General features: G+C 49.6%; 2 protein-coding genes across 5 annotated transcripts in view; one reads left to right on the forward strand and one right to left on the reverse strand.

The window, feature by feature from the left end:
* FLII (FLII actin remodeling protein) overlaps nucleotides 1-21471 on the forward strand; it is a 255848-nt gene that overhangs the window by 57719 nt on the left and 176658 nt on the right. The gene's annotated exons all lie outside the window — the stretch shown is intronic.
* LLGL1 (LLGL scribble cell polarity complex component 1) overlaps nucleotides 1-21471 on the reverse strand; it is a 60951-nt gene that overhangs the window by 23482 nt on the left and 15998 nt on the right. For all 3 annotated transcript variants that reach the window (XM_050967869.1, XM_050967868.1, XM_050967867.1), the window contains exon 3: nucleotides 239-320. In XM_050967869.1, coding sequence (XP_050823826.1) covers nucleotides 239-320 — 82 coding nt within the window. The remainder of the gene's footprint in view (nucleotides 1-238; nucleotides 321-21471) is intronic.

Raw genomic sequence — 21471 nt, forward strand, 5'->3', positions numbered from 1 at the left:
CTGCCCAGCAGAGCTATCAGAAAGGGGCAGAGGATTTTATAAAAGGCAGGAGGCCCCAGTAGGGGGATCAGCAGGCCAGGAGGAGTCCACGGGGTTGGAGACATTGGCCTGCCGCCTTCCTTGCCAGAGAATGATCATGAGTCTGGCTAGTTCAGTGGATGGGCTGCTGCACCCTAGTGACAGCATGACATGGGTTATTCTCCTCCACAAGCAACGAGAACCGAAAGCAGCAACGTACCTGTCCAGGCAAAAAGTGTATCTGTGTGACGGCGGCAGTCTCCTTGTGTAAGCCAGTGAACTCCACTCCTGGAGCACCGTATCTGGCACGGGCAGAGAGTCAAGGAGGCAACGAGCGGACAGAGACAGCCCTGAACCGACCCAACCCGCCCTTCACCCCAAAACCAACTCTGCCAGCACCTGGGGAACTCTGCCTTTAGCGCACCAGCAAGTAACACCAAGGTTAAGAACTGAGGACTAAACACTTAAGACCCAGCTATGCCCATTTTAGTGGCATCTTGCTTGCCACCCAGCTATCCCTGCACCGAAGCTGGTCCCTCTACAGGAGACTTTAAAAGCCTGGCATTGCCATTCTGCAGCCAGGCATTCCACCGGACTGCTCAGCAAGAAGCCACCCTCCCCCAAAGCACCTGAATGAGGCTCAAGGTTTACGTGGTCCTCAGACACCTCCAGAGAGTTTCACACCATCGTCTGCCTGCCCGGTCTAGGCACACCTACTGGACTGCACAACACACACCGGGGTGGTGCCTGCCAGAAGACGGGTCCCAGCAACCCGTGTGTTTGGGAGCTCAACGGGCAGCAGGAGAGGGACTGGGGTTATTCCGCTATACCCAGCAGGGGATGTATTGTCTTGGGGAGGGGGCTAGGAACTGCTTGCGCTTTCCACGCCTGGGTTGGGTAGAGCAATACAGGATAGCGTTAGACTGGTAAAAGCAACACACCAGCTCCCACAGCTGATCCACTCCAGTGCCTCCGTCCAGGATGCTCAGAAAGAACTCTAGGGTCTGTCTACACTGCAGTTAGACACCTGCGGCTGGCCCATGCCGGCTGACTCAGGCTCGCAGGGCTCAGAGGCTGTTTCACTGTGGTGTTGACGTTTGGGGTCAGGCTGGAGCCCAGGCTTTGGGACCCCACAAGATGGGAGGGTCCCAGAGCTCAGACTGCAGCCCAAGCCCAAACATCTACATAGCTGTTAAACAGCCCCTTAGCCTGAGCCCCTTAGCCCGATTCGGCAGGCACGGGTCAGCTGCGAGTGTCTAACTGCATGGGGGGAGGGGACGACACAGAGTGGCTGCAGTAAGAGCATGTGGGTGGGACGCGAGGGCCCCCACAACCTGCCTGTTTAGCCGCAGCACAGCAATGAAGCCAAAGATGCTAATTCTTTCAGCAGGATTAGAGTGCAGCAATTCCTGATCCCTTCACACAAAGCCCCCTGGTAAGACCGGCTCAAGCAAAGTCCCATATTGGAGTCGACAGCCTGTGGCGTCCATCTTGGCTGTGTGGGCACACAGCAGACCCGGCCTTCTGCAGCGAGTCAGGCTGGCAGGAGGGGTTCTTGGGGCAACCACAGATCAAGGTCCGTGTGACGAACTAGGAATGTTCTTAATGTTTTCTCTGAATACTGTGTTGGTGCCTCAGTGTCCCCATGGCAGTTCTTAAGTATCTGGCAGAGCAAAGGGCCAGTGCACCTAAATGCCTGACACTCTGTCTCCTAGCAACTGATGGCCTGGGCCCCTCCTCTGCAAAGGTGCCAGCTGAAGGTGTTGGAGACAAAGGGATCAGGTGACCTCCTGGCCCGGGAAAGGAGCTGAGCAGAGAGGAGGGGTTGGGGGGGGTTGTTAGTCTGGAGCTGGCTGGGGACGAGGAGTGAAGTGCAGACGGGGTCTGGTTCACTGCCCCCCAGAATGGACCCGACTGAGGGGTCCGGTTCGCTGTATCTACAAGCTCTGTTTTAGACCCTGTTCCTGTCATCGAATAAACCTCTGTGTTACTGGTTGGCTGAGAGTCACGTCTGACTGCAAAGTGGGGGTGCAGGACCTGGTGGCTTCCCCAGGACCCCGCTGGGGTGGACTCGCTGTGGGAAGCGCACGGAGGGGCAGAGGATGCTGAATGCTCCAAGGAGAGACCCAGGAGGTGAAGCCGTGTGAGCTTCTTGCCCTGAACAAGTCTGCTCCAAGGGAGAGGAGGCTCCCCAAAGTCCTGACTGGCTTGGTGGGGAGCAGTTCCAGAGCATCGCCCGGTGACTCTGTGACAGTCCGCACAACAGCCAATGCAGTCTGACAAGGTGGCAGTTCCACCCCACTGTCCTGGTCGTGGCTAGGCAGGGCAGGGGCTGCCCACCCACCTCATTAGGGAGCATGTTTATCTGCAGCAGATAGGCAGAACAGGGCTGCACAAGGACAGGAGTTCATGCTCCGAGTTGGTCTTGGCAGGGTGAGTCTAGACAACACTGTCATGCCCCAGACATCCCGCACTTTGGCACAGCCAGCAGGTGTTCTGGCCCCAGGGCTGTTCTTGATTTGCATAAGGCAGAGCTGGTTTCCCCAGCCCTGATCTTCAGAGAGGCTGCTCATGTCGAGGCCTGCAGCCTTCACATGGTCCCCCCTCAGAAGCAGGACCACCTCCAAGGTCTGCATTGGAGAGCTGTGCTTTCCACAGACAGCCACCTGTAGAAGTTGGAGTTCACACACACATCTGACTGTAGAGGTGCACGACTGTCGGCATCCTGCACCTTCAGCCCCACAGCAGCCAACACAAGCGCTCTACCTTTCTCCTCCGGGATTTGTAACTGCTAGAACAGTACCTTAATTTGTCTCGCTGCAGCCAAGGGAGGAAGCTCCTTTAACATCCCTGGGGACGACAGGCAGCTGGAACTCAACAAGCACTCCTTAGAGGGCTCACTAATTCAAAAGCCTGTGTGCTCGGGAACTGTACATATCCAGGTGGGGAGAGGTTGGGGCAGATCCGTCCACAGGTACAGGTTTGTCAGTAGTCTGCCTGGCAGGCCCTGCCTGGCTCTGTCTCTGCACCTTCTGAGAGGTTAACAGGGTGGATATCAGCTCCTGAGCCCACAGTGCTGCATTCTCCACCCTCAAGCGTTTATTCTTGCAGCATCCAACGTGCTAGTAAAATCTACCCAGCTAGCAACTCGGGAGACCAGAGTCGGCTAGCCCCAGAGCAGGCACCAGGACCTGGAAGCAATGCCAGATAGGCCATGCTGGCCAGGTATGCCTCCAGACAGATCAATTCTCTGGACAAGCGAGTATTTCAGCCTTTGGGCCCATTCAGTCCTTACCCGCACTGCCAAAGTGCCAGCTGATAGACAGTCACAGATCTGCCTGCTCTCTCGGGTGAGTTTGGATAAGTCAACCCCTACCTCAGGTAGGTTAAGACGGGGTCTCTCGGGAAGACTGTCCCATTGCTCATGATGGATCTCCCAGAAGCACTGCAAGTGGCTTAGGGATAGAGAAAGTTGCACTGAGAATGTGCTCTCCCCTCCCCCTTCTAACAAAGGCTAAATGCTCTGGCAGAGCCCCAGGACACCTGGGTTCTGCTGTCTCCATCACATTCTTCTGGAGCCCCCTCTCACAGCTGGCTGAGTACCACAATCCCACCATGACGTTTCCTGGGTCCCGCCAGTACCTCAGCTCCTGGAAAGGAACAGGCTGCCCCCGTTAAGCTAACCAGACTGAACTCCTTGAGTCTATCACCGTAAGACATGCTTTCTAACCTGGTAATTATGTCCACAGCTCTTCTCTGAACAATGCATCAACATCATTCTTGAATTGCAGGCACCAGAACTAGACACAGGATTCCAGTCGCAGTCGCGCCAGTGCCAAATACAGAGATAAAATAACTTCTACTCAAGATTCCCGTTTACACATCCAAGGATTGCACTGGCCCCTTTATGTCCCAGCATCACACTGGGAACTCATGTTCAGCTGATTATCCACCAAGACCCCCAAATCTTTCAGTCACTGCTTCCCAGAACAGAACCCCACTCCCCATGCTGTAAGCACGACCTGCTTTCTTTGTTCCTAGATGTACACATTTAGCCCTATTAAAATGCATATTGTTTGTTTGCGCCCATCTTAACAAGCAATCCATTTGACTCTGTATCAGCAATCTGGCCTCTTCCTGATTTACCATTCCACCAATTTTGGTGTCATCTGAAAATCATCACTGATAAAGTTTGATGTTTTCTTTCAGATTACTGATGTGTTAAATAGCGAAGGGTCAAGCACCAATGCCCGCAGGACTGCACTAGAAACAGAACCTCTCAATGATGAGTCCCCATTTAGAGGTAGATTTTGAGACCTATCAGCCAGCTTTTAACCCATTTAAAACATGCCAGGTTAATTTTACATCATTTTCGTTTTTAATCAAAACATCATGCACTACCAAGTCAAATGCTTTACAGAGGTAGATTACATCGTCACCTTTATCAACCAAACTTGTAACCTCAAAAATATACATCAAGCTAATGTAACAATTTATTTTCCATGAACTCATGTTAATTGGAATTAGTTATATTTTCCCCTAATTCTTTATTAAAATTCCATATCACACACTCCAATATCTTGCCCAGGTTTGATGTCAGACTGTTCCACCAATAATTACCTGGACCATACCATTTACCCTTTTTAAATGCCGACAACTTTAGCTTTCTTCCAGTCTTCTCCAAGTTCCAACATTTACTGAAAGTCATTAATGGTCCTGTCAGCTCCTCAGCCAGCTCTTTTAAAACTTATGGATGCAAGTTATCTAGACCTGGTGATTTAAAAATGTCTAATTTCCATAGCTGCTATTTAACATCCTCAAGAGATACTAGTGGAAAGGAAAGTGTTATATTATATGACTACATCATCTGTGTTTGGGGAAAAACAGAACACAAATATTTATTAAACACTTCTGCCTTTTCTACATAATTTCTAATTCTACCATTTTCATCTAGTAATTGACAAATACCATAGTTAGGATTCTTTTTTGTTCCCAATATAATTTAAAAACTCTTCCTTATTGTCCTTAACGATGCTGGCCATAGATTTCTCCTTGTGTCCCTTTGCTTTCCTTATCAATTTTCTACAATTCCTTGCTTCTGATTTATATTCATTGCTATTAACTTTCCCTTTCTTCCCCTCTAAACCAGGTCAGGTGTTTTTTTTTAAAAAAAGGAAAAAAATACCACTACAGCCTTCTTCCTCAATTGAGATGAAGGAAGCCATTGACTAAGTAGCCAGAAGCAAGACTGCTATTCCATTCTCTGCAATGAGCCTGTAGAAGTTGGTCTTGGGTATTAAGACTGTGAGCTCTTTGAGGCAGGCACTCACTATGTATGTGCAGCACCCAACACAACGAGGTCCTGTTTTCGGTTGGGCCAGAGATACAAACAGAGCAGTACCTACTGGAGCCATTACAAGGAGTACTATGCTAATAGAGTGAGCCTACAGTTTGCAGCAGGAACACGCCAGGGTTATTACCCAATGCTGCAGTCTCTCTAAAGTGCTAACGGGAACAGCAGCCCACAACATGGTTCCCAAAGGATCACCAAGATACGAGCAATCGCTCTGTCCGGGGAGAGAGCTATCGAGTAGCCAAACGGCCTTTTGTTGCCAGCTGAGGCTTAAAGTTTAAATCGCACAGAATCTGCTGCCCTCCCAATCTGAATTACGGTGTCCCTTTCAGAGACCCCATGTCTGCCTGTCACTTGTTTCCAGGGACATTTCTCACCGGCTTTCGCTGAGAGCAGCTTGAATGTCTCTCCCTGCAATTCCCCTAGGAGCAGAGTGCCCTGTGAGGAGTCCCTTGCTTCTCCTGGTGCCTCCCTTCCTTTCTTTTTGGTTTACTGTGGCCTCCCAGAGCTGTATTCTCTGGAATCCCTCACTAGAGGGTCACCAGGCAACCAGCTGCCTGCTTGCCCGTTGCTCGGAGCAACCACCTCTTCTAACTCCAGACTCCACGCTATGCTTATTCAGCAACTCTCCAGCGCTCGTTTCCTGTCCCAGAAAAACAAAAAGAACTTCTGAAAACACAAGGAAACGGAACGTGAGCAGAAAAATCCAGTGCATCCGAAATGGGGATGCAGCAGCTGGAGGATCTGGGCTCCTTCCTCGCTCAAGGGCCAGGGGTGCCTCCTTTGCCATGAGGTTCCCCTAGAAGTTTGGGGATGGGTACAGATTAACCCTTGACTGAACACCAGGCCACAGAACCTGGGGGACAGCTGATATGGGAAAGCCACTCCCCTTGAAGAGGATCATGCTATGCCTAAGGTATTGCAGAGGTGTAGTACAAACACAGAATTTCAAGTGTAAACATCTCCAATGCTTGGAAGAAGATTTGGTCAGATCTTCACCAGAGACACTTTCCCCAGACAAGATTCAAACTAGGTCGATTCAGTTAGTCTGATGTGGGTTTATACAAGCATGGAGGAGACTTGACCCTCCCACTTTGAAGTTAACCAAAGGGAAGGGGCAGGCTGGAGTTACAGGCTGCACCTGGATTCGTTCCCTGGACCATCCGCACTCATGCTATTGTCCTGACTCCGTAAAGCAGCAGCTGCCGCCGCGTCCGCAATGCAGCAGGAGCATGGGGAGGAAAGAGGGTGACATGATGAATTTAAGTCACTTTCATAAACTCGTTTCATTGCCCAATTAAAATCCCAAACCGCTGGCGCTCCCAAGATGGGTAATGCGATAGGCTGGGTATGTCTGCAATTAGCTTTGCTCCTTTGGGCACACACAATGGCATTAGCGCTCATGCTCTCTAGGACCCTGAACTTTCCCATGGGTTCATTCTTCTGGCTTTCCTACTGCAGAGGCCAAGCCGCAGTCTACCTGCGCAGTCAGCTGCCAGAGCCATGCTACTGCAGTTGCAGGAAGGCAGTTTAAGAGGGATTAGTGGCACAGGACCAGCCTGGGCTGGCAGGTCTGAGTTCAATTTCTAACACTAGGGAGCCAGGTCAGCTATGGTCCTGGGAGACATTAACCCACATGATAGCAGGGCCACACAACTCAGCCCCATCAGTGCTACCTCCGCCCACTGCAGGACAGGACTGACATATGCTGACAGTCCTGCCTTCCACAAGGCCAGGCTGCAGCAAGACACCTGAGATCAGGGGTGGGCAAACTCCGGCCCGTCAGACGTTTTAATCCGGCCCGCGAGCTCCTGCCAGGGAGCGGGTTTGGGACTTACCCCACTCTGCACGGCTCCCACAACCAGCGGCACGTCCCCCTCCAGCTCCCACAAGGCTCAAAAACAGACACTATGTACTGGTTAGGTGCTTGTATGCAGAACCCCAGGTCACTCTTATAGTAACCTGCCGAGTTCAAGGATCAAGAGACTCCAGCCACGTCTACACTACAGGTGAAACAGCAGCATGGCTACTGTGCACTAGTGCCATGGTGCAGACGCACACCACAGCGAGGGAAGGGGCTGGCCCCTTGCTGTAGTAACTCTACCTCCCCCGTGGCGGAGAAGACAGAGGTTTTAATGAGGCTGGCAGCAGCTGGAAAGCCAGGGTAACTGGTTTTCAATAAACTGGCAATAGCTAGTAATTAACCACTCAGTGAGAGGAAACAGCCCTGAAACTCCCACTGCTTCACTGAAGGGGAGGAAAGTAGCCCCAAGACATGGCATAGAGGGAAAGAGGGTGGAGGGTTTCAGATTCCCCCACTCAATTCAGTTTTGCGTGTGGGTTTCAAAGCTGATTAGCAGCCCAGAGAGCAAGGAGGAGCAACTTGGATTCTTAAAAGTAAATGTTTAGTGATATAGAGCTTGAACGCTTCCCATTCCCTTAACCCGCCACACCGAGCCCTTCCGACTCATCCAAGCAGCTGTTGCAGATGGAATACAGATGCCCGGAGACAGGAAGTCCCCTGGCTGGACGCCTAAGCCTGCTGCAAGGCAAAGCGTGCTAGGTAAGCTAGTGGGCTGAGCCCAGATTCCTCCTTCCTGACACCCTCCTTCCCACTCATGAACTGCTGGAGAGCCAGACACCCCTGGATGCTAAGCAAGTGCCTGGTCCCCCAACAAGGATCTCTGCTTCCTGCCCACAGGAAAGTCCTGCACAAGAAGCTAGTCCGAGCACCGCACGCTTGGGTTGATTTGGAATAGTATAAATATGCTCCATCTGGGATCAGCTCTACAAAGCTTCCAGCAGCAAGTAGCCAGAGAAAGACTGGAACCCCTTATCCAGCCAGGCCACTACAGCTGAAGTACGGTAAACATTCCATTCTTGGGGGGATTACAGCCCTGGCCCGTTGTCACAGCGTCCTACACTCAAGCACGGACAAGATCAAGGAAGTCTGGTAGGTTTCCTCTCCTGACTCCATGGGAGTTTGATACAAGGTGCGTTGGCTTGGTGACACAATAGAACCATGGGCAGGGCGGCTGTAGGCACGTGGATTTTGGGAACAGTGACTGTAGCCCAGCCATTTCATTCCCCTAAATACCCAGAACAGTGTAGAAAGATCCCACGCTCATTCCACCCAGGCCTGGAGATCACAGCCTTGCACTGGAATTGGAACGAATCCCCTCCCCTGGCAGAGACGCTGGTCACAAGAGGGCACAACACTTGCCACTCCATCACTGCTCCCGACCTCTTAGCGCTGCCTCATTCACACCTTGTGCCCACGGGGGAGGCCAGGGTCACCTTGCACTGGAAGAGCCCGAGTGTATAATGCCTACTTGACAGCCAGGCTCTAACCCACACCAGCCAGCACTCCAAAGAGTCAGTCGTGCACTGGTGGGTGCCCCACATGGCAGACTGGGAAATGCAGACGGGCTCCTAGAACAGCTACCGGCTCGGTCAGCAGCTTGGTACAATTCAGGGGGTTGCACGCAGCAGCGGATTCCCAGATTGAAAAGCCAGAAAGGATCAGCATGGTTATCTAGTCCCACTTCCAGTATGACACAGGTCACAGAACTTCCCCAAAATAATACCTAGAGCAGATCTTAGAAAAGACATCCTATCTCGATTTTAAAATGGTCAATGATGGAGAATCCACCATCACCCTTGGTGAGTTGCTCCAAAGATCAAATTACTCACTGTTAACACCTTATCTCCAGTCTGAATTCGTCTGGCTTCAACTTCCAGCCATTGGAGCAGGTTAGATCTTTCTCTGCTAGATGGAATAGCCCACTATTAAATATTTGTTATAGACATAGACTAACTAAATTACCCTTAAATCTTCTCTTTGTTAAGGTAAATAGATTGAGCTCCTTCAGTCTGTCACTATAAGGCAGGTTTTTCTAGTTCTTGAATCATTTTTCATGGCTCTTCTCTGAATCCGCTCCAATTTATCAACATCATTAATTGTGGACCCCAGATCTGGACACAGTATTCCCGCGGTGGTCGCAACAGTGCCAAAAATAGAGAGAAAATAACCACTCTAGCCCTACTCGCAATTCCTCAGTTTATGGATTCAAGGATTGCATTAGCCCTTTCCGCCAGCGTCAGAGAGTTCACATTCATTTGATTATCCACCATGACCCCAAGTCCTTTGCAGAGTCACTGCTTCCCAGAAGAGTCTCCCTCCACCATCCCGTAACCCTGGCCTGCATTCTTTTCCCTTTGATGTATAACTTTGGCCATATTAAAATGCGTATTGTTTGCTTGCGCTCAGCTTACCAAGCGATCCAGATTGCTCTATTTCAGTTTCTTGTCCTCTTCATTTATCACTCCGCCAATTTTGGGGTCATTTGGGAACTTTAAAGATGATTTTATGTTGCTTTCTTCCAGGTCATTGATAAAGGTGTTAAACAGAGTAGGACCAAGCAAGCACCAACGCCTGCAGCACCCGACTAGAAACACAACCACTTGATCACTCTCCATTTACAGTTACATTGACACCTAGCCGTTAGCTAATTTTTAAATCCATTTAATGTGTGCCATGTTAATTTTATATCATTCTTTAATCAAAATGTCATGGGACACCAAGGCAAATGCCTTACAGAAGTCTAAGTATATTACAACAACACTACTGCCTTTATCAACCAAACACGATTCCTTTTTTACAAGCTTGGCTGACGGGCGCTATTCCTCATCAATCCACATTGATTGGAATTAGTTACCTGCCTTAAATTAATAGAGTCTCATATCAGCCACTCCATTATCTTGCCCAGGATCAATGTCAAACTGCCAGGCCTAGAATTATCCGGATCATGCTGATCACTCATTTTAAATATTGGCACAAAATTAGCTTTCTTCCAGTCTCCTGGAACATCCCATTTTCCAAAAACTTATTAAAACAAAACCCAAAATTAACAGTCTAATGAGCTCCTCAGCCAGCTCTTTTAAAATACTCTTGGATGAAAGTTATCTGACCTGGTGATTTAAATACGTCTAACTTTAGTAGCTGCTGTTTAACATACTCCAGAGGTACTAGTGACACCAAAAGCAAAGTGTGTCACATGGTATGACTATATTTGTCCCCCAAGCCCACCCTAGTACAGAACATAAATATTAATTGAACACTTCTGCATTTTCCTGCACTATTGATGAGTCTACCATTTCCATCTAGTAATTGACCAATACCTTTGTTAAGATTCTTTTTGTTGTTAGTATACTTCAAAAACTCCTCCTTATTGTCGTCCTCTCTGCTGGACACAGATTTCTTCATGTGTCCCTTTGCTTTCCTTATCAATTTTCTACAATTTCTAGCTTCTGATTTCTATTCATTACTATCAACTTCCCTTTTCTTCTATGATCTGTGATCAATTCCACTTATCTGTCAAGACAAGGTCTAATATACAACTCACCTGTGCTGCATGTAACACTAATTTAGGAAATTGTCATTTCTAATATTTAGAAATATTAAGTAACCCTCACCTTCACACTAAGCTTTATGGTCAGGAAGGTGTGGAAAAGCCAGACCTGAAAAGCAAGCTGCAGAGTTGCAAAAAGAAACAGCCCTTCTCAAAGGGAACCAACCAGCCAATAGCCTGAATAGATGCAGCTCTCTGCAGCATTTTGCAAGCATCTCTGCAAGGAGGAGAGACCAGGCCCCATGAAAAGCCAGGCTGTGGGCTCCAAGGCACCACAATTAAATGTCTTTTTCCTCCTCTCAGGCTCTCCCCTCCGGCAGGAAAGCAGCAATAAATTAGCGCAACCCCTGCAATGCCATCTACATAAATCATCAGCAGTCACCCATTGGTGCCACAACACAGGGCCAGACTTAGCCCCAGTGGATGAGTTTCTGGACAGGATGCAGTTGCCACAGGCCCCACGCAGAAGGGTGTTTGAGGAGCTGTTCAGCTAGCGGAGGAAGCTGTTAGGAAAAGGCTTACGTTGCTCGTTTTACAGTGTTTGAGCCAGGCAAATTCACAACAGAACTGCCAAGGCATTGAAAGTCTTGTTCTTTGAGGACTATTTTAAATGCAAGGCTGCCTGGCAATGGATTTGCCACGCGGATGCGTGCTCTCCAGGATGGTGAGTAGGGAGAGGTTTTAACCAGCTAGTGCAGAAACCCAAAGATAAAAGCCAAAACACTCAGGCTTCATTAGGGATTTTGCAGCCCAAGTGTAGGCTTGTCAGAGGGAGCTGCAAATAAATCCAAGTCCTGGACCGTTTCTATTTAAATTCCAGCGAGAGTTCTGGACGCAAGTATTCCCTCCACCCAACCTGCTTCTGCACATAGGGTGACCAGACAGCAAACGTGAAACATCGTGACGGAGTGTGGGGGAGAATAGGAGCCTATATTAGAAAGATTAAAAAAATCAGGACTGTCCCTATAAAATCGAGACATCTGGTCACCCTAACTGCACAAGGCAGGTGCAAGAGAACTCGAAAGTGAAACCCACCAGTCTGTTGTTGGCATTAAAGCCAAGCAAGGTGTCAAAAGACATTCTGCTTAAGTCGCTCTCTTTCGGTGCCGCTTTAAAAGGTGTTTTAGTAACAGATAAGGCAGCATGGGAAAGACCAGCTCAGTGTGATAGTGCTCCTTCTCTAAAGGCATTTCCTCATTTGTTTATCTGACCTCATTTCCGGGGCTCACTTCACAGCATCCAAATGTTTAACCACACAGGAAAATACAACTGGCAGCAAACAATTTACAGAGGAGCCTAATGCAAGAAGTGGATTTTATTTTTTTAAACCCAACAGTTTGCATATATGTTATCACCTATCACGAAATCCTCTGCTGTGATAAACTCAGAGTGCCAGTGAAAGGAGAATTTGCTATACTGCAAGTGCATCAAAGGCTTCAGCGTTATGCATTTGATGTCATCAGTATCTTTTACAGAGAGAAGCCTGTAAATCTGGTCATTTATAAAGGTTTAGGCAATGTACTTGTGTTACATGCTAATTCGATATACACCATCTCACTAAGTGTCTCCAACAGGACAGCACCAGAGGCAAGGTGACTGTCCCTCTGCTCAAACTCGTTATCGTAAGCCTCATTCTAAAACTCTGCCTATGCACTCATTAAGATCCTGCTGACTCCTACATGCATCTTGGCTGGAGCTGCAAGCAGTGCACCAGCGTTAACCAAAAGCTACGTTTCAGTTGGAAGCTTACAACAAATTCCCCCCAATAAAGACACTGCACGTTAGCAGGAGACAGGATCTCTTCAAGGGAGACTGCACACTCCACAAAGGCAGCCTTAGAGCAAGGGGATGCTAGCAGTGGATGCTTCCAGACTGCCACAGCTGGAAGTCCTACAGACGCCAGAACAGCAATTAGAGGCTGCCGATGGGAGGAGTTTAAAATGATCCCACGCTGGCAGTTAGCCTATCTGCATTCATGATCACCAAAGAGCCTTCTGTAGCAGGAACTGGTGAGCTCCCTGCACAGAGGGGAAACTGCTAATGCCCCAGCTGAGACGAGGACGTTACAGGGAAAAAGGCTGCTAGAGCTCCAGGACCAGAACTGAAGCCATGCGAGACAGGAAGGAATACAAATCCAGAAGGAATTTGATCCTCAAAGGCAGCAATCCCATGGCAGCATCTAAAGGGGCATTTGCTCTCTGCTCCCACTTGACAGCATTCTGTCCAGCCACTAGGATGATGTTGGAGAACCTTTGGCACCTACTTTGCAACACAACCAGGGACAGTAGCTAGTGCTACAAGGAATTGGAGAGCAGTGCCCGCCAGCCACAGAGCTGGTACCGAAGCAGTGCACGTCTCCCACAGGAGCGTACTGGAGTAACTTCACACCAGCTTTAACAGAAAACCCAATGGCAAGAGAGATGCACACTTGTGCCAGAGTGCGGGCGAAGCGCTCATTAAGAGCGACACTACCAAGGAGATTTCCTTATGCTCTCGTTACAAACAAGGTGAACTGCTTTGCGTTTCAGACACCACGCTGGTTACTATCTGCACTTCCCTCAGGTTGGGCATGGGCAGCAAGCTACTGACTGTTGCTTCCAGATTCTCATGCACAACCCTGCTTTGTTTAGAACTCTGGTCCCATCGTTCTAGTGTTTTAAGTCTTAGGTTTGTTTAGTAAAATGTGGTCAAAATTACCTTTTTAGCTAATCAAGGTCCCTCAGATACATAGGAGAATGGAGCAGGGACTACAATAAGCAAGAGCTATTCGAGGCCAGTTAAGAGCAAATCTGGTATATGATAGCATCTCCACGAGAGATGCTAAGACTGCAGTTTCTTTCTGCAGACATCGGTTAGGTGTCACTTGACCATCTGTACAGCTCTATTCCACAGGACCACGGACGCTCGCAACAACTGTACAGGAGGAGGGCTGCAGACTCCCTCCAAAGCCAGGCCGAGCAGATCAGAGGGAGGACTGTTGCATAATGAAACCTTTCCATTGACTACTGCAGCACGACAACACACAAACCCCTCGCTTTTAACACCTCAAAACCAAAAACACATTGAAACTCTCATTTACTTTTGCACTTTGCTCAGCTTAAGTAGGTAAAACAGATGGGTCACTTTCATTTCTACTGCTACGCAGTTCCAGCAGCTCACCTGACAGCCCAGGCCCAGGCCATAAAGAAACACAAGACACTTTTCATGGTAATTCTGACGGGGGAAAGTTTCCATGTTCAGTATTCTCTTTTGTCAAGCGCAGGCACTCACGCATCCTGCCAGTACTTTAATGTCTGGGGGAGAGTGAAGAGTTAACAATAGCAATGCCTGAAAAAAACACCCACTAAGCACTCTAGCTAAGCAGTAATATAGGGAATTGAAAGCTTTTAATATTCCTGGGGTAGATCCCTTGAATTCACCACACACAAGTGCCCCACAGATCCATGTACACAAAGAGAAGGGCTATTAGCTCTCCTCCCTTCCCCCCACTGTCAACATTATCCACAGCGGTGCTCGTTTGCATCAGGCTGTGGTTTGCACAGCTACTGTTCTACATTTCACAGCAACGCTGGAGCCAGTTGTAGGAGTTTAAAGACTGAGCTCAAAACAGTGTCAGAGCAGCCTTCCACGCTGCTGCTAGTCCTCCAGAGCTGTGTGAAGTGCTGAAACCACACCCCCAGAGTGGCTTTTTTTTTACTGTGAGTGTTTGCACTAGCTTTTCCCCCCTGGCATTCCCCCACCATTTCATTATTTCTTGCACAGCTTCACCAGAAGCAGCTCAAGAGCGAGCCTGCCTATAGCCTGGGTAAGCTGAGTCCTAGTGGGTAAGACCACCAGCGCCCTTTCCACACTGGCACTGCCAGAGAAGTTAAGTTACATGCTATCGGAGAGAAAACCTGCCCTCAAATATAGGGGGGTCCGACGGATAACCAGGCTAACTAGGGACCACCTCAGGTCAGGACTATTCAGAAAGTGCCAAGTATTCTTGCAGGACCAAGCCATTGACATCTGCTTTCAACAATAAGCCTTATCCACTGAAGGTGAATTAGCAGTAAGAGGACGTCCAGTGAGCTGAGCCTCCCAGACACAAGCCCAGATGTGAGCTCTTGTAACAGGGTGCAATAGGTATACGACACCCAGAAGGGCTGGGGAAAAAGGATGTCATTCCTCCTCCCTCCTCCACCAGTCAGGGTTATAACGGGTTAACACCAGATCTGTGACAGGCCTAGTGTGCACCATTCCACTAGTTACTGCTAGTGAATCATTTGGCACACCTTTAGCCCTCATCTACAGGACAGCCGTGGTGTGTCACCAGATCGAGAGGCAGCAAGACAGGAGGGCATCCAACGAAGGTCTGTTTCTGTCCTCCCAAGCAGGCTTGGACGGGTCACTAACAGGTACCGCTAACCTAGGTAACCTGAGGCAACTGAAGCCTAGCCTCCCTGTGCCTATGGACACAGCTGCATTGTTCTCCTGGCTACCCAAGTCTTCCAGCACCTCTCTCTACCCCACTGCAGTTCCAGAATGAGACTCGTCCTCTGGAAACAGCCCCTGGAGAAGGGAAAGGCCGTTGTGCACTGGAATGACAGGCTTCCTTAATGGCACACGGCAGCTCTATACAAGGCCCAGGTATGTATCCAGATCCACTGGAATTTAGCAGCCTCTTGACAACACCTCAAGCCACTGGGGGTAGAAACCAGCCTTGCCCAGACCCCAATAGGAAGTGGCTGATTTAAGCTATTTCTGTCTCCAAGTCAGGCTAGGGTTGGGGAACCCCCACATCAAGGACTTTCCCTCCGAGCGCTGAAGTCACTGCTGCATGGCCTTGGGCAGAACATTTCACCCCAGTGTCTTCAATCGTTGGATGGCCAGCGATGAAGGGTTGATCCAGACACCCAATCCCCAACCTCAAAGAAGTATCCCCCGGGTGCCTCTCTCTGCAAAAAGAGCTTAACAGTCATCCAGGGGCCACAGGCCAAAGGTTGCTGACCCCAATGTGGAACAAGCCCTTGGAGGAGTCTGCTGGGAGGGGCCTGCAGCTTTCTAAAGCGGAGTTGCTGTGGGAGGAGGGGAAGCTGGAACCCAGTTCTCCAATGGAGCCAGTCAGAGTGAAAAACAGGCCCCTGCATTTCCGCATACGCAGCTCATTTCTTTGGCCGACTCAGGAGGAATGGAGTGTTTTGGAACAAAATCGGACAAATAAACGGCAATAAGTCACCAGGACCAGATGGGATTCATCGGAGAATTCTGAAGGAACTCAAATATGAAATCGAAGAACTGTGGTATGTAACCTATTGCTTAAATCAGCCTCTGTACCAGATAACTGGCGGACAAATGTAATGTCGATTTTTATTTTTAATTTTTTAAAGGCAATTACAAGCCAGTAAACCTATCATCAGTACCAAGAAATTGGCTGAAACTATAATAAAGGACACAATTATCAGACATAAGACGACCACAATTTGTTGGACAAGAGTCAACAGAGTTTTTGTAAAAGGAAATCACGCCTCACTAATCTATTAGAATTCTTTGATGGGGTCTAACATGTGGACAAAGGTGATCCAGTGCATATGATGTACTTGGACTTTCAGAAAGTCTTTGACAAGTTCCTTCACTAAAGGCTATTAAACAAAAAGTTAGCAGTCATGGGATGTGTGACGGTCCTCTTATGGATCAGTAATTGGTTAAAAGATAGGAAAAAGGTTAGGAATAAATGGGCAGTTTTCACAGTGGAGAGAGGTAAATAGCTGCATCCCTCAAGGATCTGTACTGGGGCTGGTCAATATTCATAAATGACCTGGAAAGGGGGGTAGACAGTGAGGTGGTAAAGTTTGCAGATGATAACTAACTAACTATCTTGAGTAATTTTGTAAGTCCAAAGTTTACTGTGAGGAGTTACAAAAGGGATCTCTCAAAACTGGGTGACTGGGCAACAAAATGGGAGATTAAATTGACTGTTGCTAATTACAAAGCAATGCACATGGGATTATTTGTTTTCCCAAAACTATACATACAAAATGATGGAGTCTAAATCAGCTGTTACCACATGAGAAAGACCTTTGAGCCATTGTGGACAGTTCTCTGAAAAACATCCCATCAACGTACAGAGGCAGTCAAAAAAAGCTAACAATCTCAGGAACCATGCTACTATAGAAATCCATGGGACACTGATGCTTTGAATACTGCGTGCAGACTTGGTCACTCCAGCTCAAAAAAGGTATCACAATTGGAAAAGGTACAGAGAAGGGCAACAAAAATGATCAGGGGAATGGAACAGCTTCCATAGCCTGGGACTGTTCAGCTTGGAACAGACAGTTGGGGTTGGGGGGAAGAATAGAGGTCTATAAAATCATGACTGGTGTGCAGAAAGCAAACAGGGAAGCGTTATCTACCCTTTCACATAACCACAAGAACCCAATTCAGTTGATAAGCAGCAGGCTTAAAACAAAGGGGAAAGAAACAGTCGGTGCAGCCAGCAGTTAGTTAGGATCTTGCTTCCGCCAATTGGGCTGAGCTAGCAGGCGCTGACCCTCCTGGATCCAGCTCTTGCTCCCGTGGAGAAGTGGGCTTGGAGATTGGGAGCAAGGGGAATGGGAAGCCGCTCACTTTGTCTAAGTTATCCACTGCCACTGGCAGATGTTCAGTCTTACCCAACTGAGGCTATTCCTTGCTGGGTACAATCCACCCAGCCGATGCTAAAGCGGCTCTAGCCGGCCCTGTCAAAAGCAATAGCTTCAGATACGGGCTACGTGACCTGGCAACGGTGGCTTTCCTTTGGTGATGAAGGGAGGAGCTTTTATGCTGCTAACTCAAACCAGGATGGAGTGAGAGAAAAAGGCATGGAGGCCGCCCCTGCCCAGTTATTCGTACTGTTACTGCGCGTCACCCCGTAGGGGTGCACAGCATAGAACAGAGATGGTCCCTGCCCCAAGGAGCTTACCGTCTAGATGGCTATTTGCACGCCAGTTAGGCAGTACCGCCAGCACACGTATGGTTAACGTGGACCAGCTCAAGTACAACTCCTGAGGAAGGGTATGTTTTATTCCCCCATCAAGTAAGGAACAACTTGTGCCAGGCCAGAACAGGTTCTCTAGAGCTAAACTCGACCTGTACAAGCATCTGTGCTCCGAGGTCAGTTTTGTGTAACTGGGGCGTGGGAGGGGGGCGAGTTGCCAGGGCAACATACTGGTGCCAACACACACACACAGTCTGTTGTGCCTGTCAACTCAGCTCTCTGCTCCGGGGACAAACAGAGCCATCTTCTGGCTGCATGGCAAGCGATGTCGCAGCTGGGCCGGCATTCAGGCCTGGTACACAATGGAAAGAAATGCCAGCTTTGTGCTAGGACGCTGAATAAAGGGAGCCCCTCTCGGATGCGCACACAGTGACTGGGTCTTCCATTTCCTCCCCCTCTCCCATGCAGAGAGGCTGCAGTGGTGCTGGGAGAAGATCCTACGGCTAGGACAGGGCCAGTTCTGCACCTTGTCCTGTCCGGCACGTCCGACCAATTTCTGACTAACACCCCCTCGCATTCCTGCGGGGCGGGGCCCGGAGAACAGAGCCTCAAAACCCCTGGGACAAATTGATTCCTGGCCTGCAGCCAGCAAGCCCTCTGAAGTCCCTCCACACAGCAAGCAACAAAGGATGCTCTCTGCCAGGCCTCGCAGAACATGCCAGCTCCCCTCTCCTCCGAGTGCCTTTGGCTATGTGCAGCAGACTGGTCAAGGATGCCCTGGATACAATGGGTCAGCTTCCCCCCGCCCACAACCGCTCGAGACAGACGCTCGATTCAGGGGCAGCCAGTTAGCCTCGGAGCTGGGAAAAGCCCTTTCCCAAAGGATCCCTGTAAGGCTGCGCCCTGATTCCCTGAAAACGCCAGCCTGAGTCATTAGGCTGCTGTCCAGGGCGTTCCGGTCCATTACTGGGGCTCCCAGACAATGGTAATAAAAACAAATGCATAGCAGCATCCCTGCAAGAGATGTGCTGGTAGCCGCATGCAGACACCCCATTTCTAAGGCTGTGGTTTGGGCCCATATCTTGCCTCTGGAGAGCAGTCTTTCCTCTGCACTGCAGAGAACAAAAACAAAACAAAACAGCATATTTGCTAACAAGTGTTGTCCAAGCCCTGGGCCGTGATGCACAAGAATCGGGTGGGCCTCAGCATTTAACTGATTGCAGTTTAAGCTGGACGTACATGTATTATTTTTTCAGAAAAATCCAGCTCCTAATTGGACACAGACTTGTGAGCTCCATGTATGGACACATTTATTATTTGTAACAACATACACCTCTACCCCAATATAACGCTGTCCTCAGGAGCCAAAACATCTTACCGCGTTATAGGTGAAACAGCGTTATAGTGAACTTGCTTTGATCTGGCGGAGCGTGCAGCCCCGCCACACTGGAGCGCTGCTTTACCGCGTTATATCCAAATTTGTGTTATATCGGGGTAGAGGTGTAGCACTTATGAGCCCGCCGTGGGTCAGCACTCCACTGTGCTAGGCCCTATACTAACAGAACAAAAAAAAAAAACAAAAACCCACAGTTCCTTCTCCCAAAGTCCTGCCAATCTATGTAGAACCCAGATTTCCAGCTCAGGTTATTAGACCTTGCTAATAACTGCCCTATTCGTTTGGGGGAGAGAGGGACCCCTACAGCTTCTTGTAAGCCCACTTGGCGGGCTAGTGGTCCCCATTCCAGGTTCGCCTTCCCCACCGATTGTTTGCAGAGGTGGAAGAACAAAAAGACAAACACCGGGCAAGGAGCTTTAAACACCAAGTACCTGGCACCCCAGACGGCAGCTGGCCTAGTGTGTCCCCACCAGCCCTGCTCTCCCCAACCACCTCTGCAATTTGTCATCCTCAATCTGCAATTTGTGCTCCTTAAATAAACCCCTGGGATGAAGGTTTGTTGGAGCAGGAGGAGGAAGAAACACACATATCTGCTCCTTCTCCCCAGCCTGCATCACTGCTCAATCCCGACTTGCCATTGGCACGTATTCTTCATGGAGAGAGGAAATGAACAGCATCACAGCACCATGAAGAGAGCTGGAGGGACGCAGCAGGAAGCCGCCAGCAGAGGAAGAGTGTGAGCGTGAACGTTCTCCCTATTGCAGGTCACCAGCGGGATCCGAGAATGTCAATTTTTAGTGCCTGATCTGCCGTTTCCTCTACGCACCGCTCCACGGTGAGCAATGACACTACGTCTACTTAGAGCGGAGGTGGACTCCATTCATAAGTCACACGCCGTATTTTTGGAAGATTGAGCAAGTTCAGCTGTTTCCTTTCCCACCCTTTGGGAATGAGGAGTTTGGATTTATCCTCTACTCAGCCATCCACACACACACAGCCAGACAGCCCAGCTGCTGCAGAGATCCATGTAGGCCCTGGCTTTGGCTCTCCATGGAGAGATCCCCGATGCCCAGGGCAAGCTATAACCCGGTTATGCCAACAGGACAGGCTTGTGCTTGAAGCGAGGGACCGCAGAGAGGCGTTTGGTTTGCCACACTTGAAGGAAATCTAAGATCTTCAATCAGGTGGCCCCTTTGGCTCACGTGGGCACTGTTTTACCCCGTCCATTAAGGGCAGAAAGTAGAGCCATGGCAGGAAAGCCACTGCCGCCGTGGCTGGAGGCAGGAGGAGAGCACAGGATGGCAAGGCTCGCTGGCATCAGACGCGAGGCTGCCATTTGGTCACTGCTCCCACGTCTGCCCCTACCCGCAAGCTGGTTTCTATGACCACTTTGCCAAGCCAAGGCCCATACGCGGCCATTCAGCTATTTACCAGAGGGCCGGTTGCTAGGCACGGAGTAGGAAACATGCTAGAAGAGGAAAAAGCCATGCCCCTGCTGAGAGCTGGAGGATCAACTCTGAGTCACTGCTCTGCACAGACAGCTGAGTGCAGAGGCTGGAATCTTGGCAAGACCGATTTGCAGCAACACCCTTGCAGGGAGAGGGCAGGCGCTCCCCCCTGCCCACCCTATCTGGAGCACTAGCAGCCTTCCCCTCCCCCACCCCAACCTGGCCTATGCGGCCATGACTTCACTTCCCATCCCCAAGGCGTGGTGACTAACCCTTACGCAACAACACTCCTGAGAAGCAGGTAAACACCATCATCCCTGTTTAACAGATGGGGAAAACTAGAGGCACAAGCGAGGACCCATGAACAGAAGGGATCAGTGTCAGAACTAAGAGGTCCTGAGCTCCAGTTCTGTGCTCCAAACACTACCTCCAATGTGGGCACTCGGAGGTTAAGATCTACACCCTCTCCATACAGACACCTTTCCCAGATGCTGGCTGTCCTCCCACCCACCTCGAGCCACTCTGCTCCACCCCATCCCCTCCACTCTCACCTGCCAAAGAAGGTTGGAACAGTACGGCCCCCTTGTTTTCCAAATTTTAGATGCGTATAAACAAACCACACCCACAAGAAGCCAGGTACTAGCAAACTCACGTGCACAGCAAGAACACACCCATTCGCAGTGGGCACAATGCTCATGACACAGCCTAGCCTTGCTTCCAAGAGGGCTATGTACAGTCCTCCAAAGCTACAGGCTCTGCAGCCTTCGGCCCTGGGTGGGCACCGAAGTGAAGCAGTTAATCCAGGCCTTACGCTTGGTTGCAATCACCGCTGTGAGATTTTGCAGAGACAAGAAAAGTAACTGAAAGTTCCATGCTGTAAGCCTGAATTT

The sequence above is a fragment of the Gopherus flavomarginatus genome, chromosome 9 (assembly GCF_025201925.1).
Source record: "Gopherus flavomarginatus isolate rGopFla2 chromosome 9, rGopFla2.mat.asm, whole genome shotgun sequence".
Taxonomy (NCBI): Eukaryota; Metazoa; Chordata; order Testudines; family Testudinidae; genus Gopherus; species Gopherus flavomarginatus.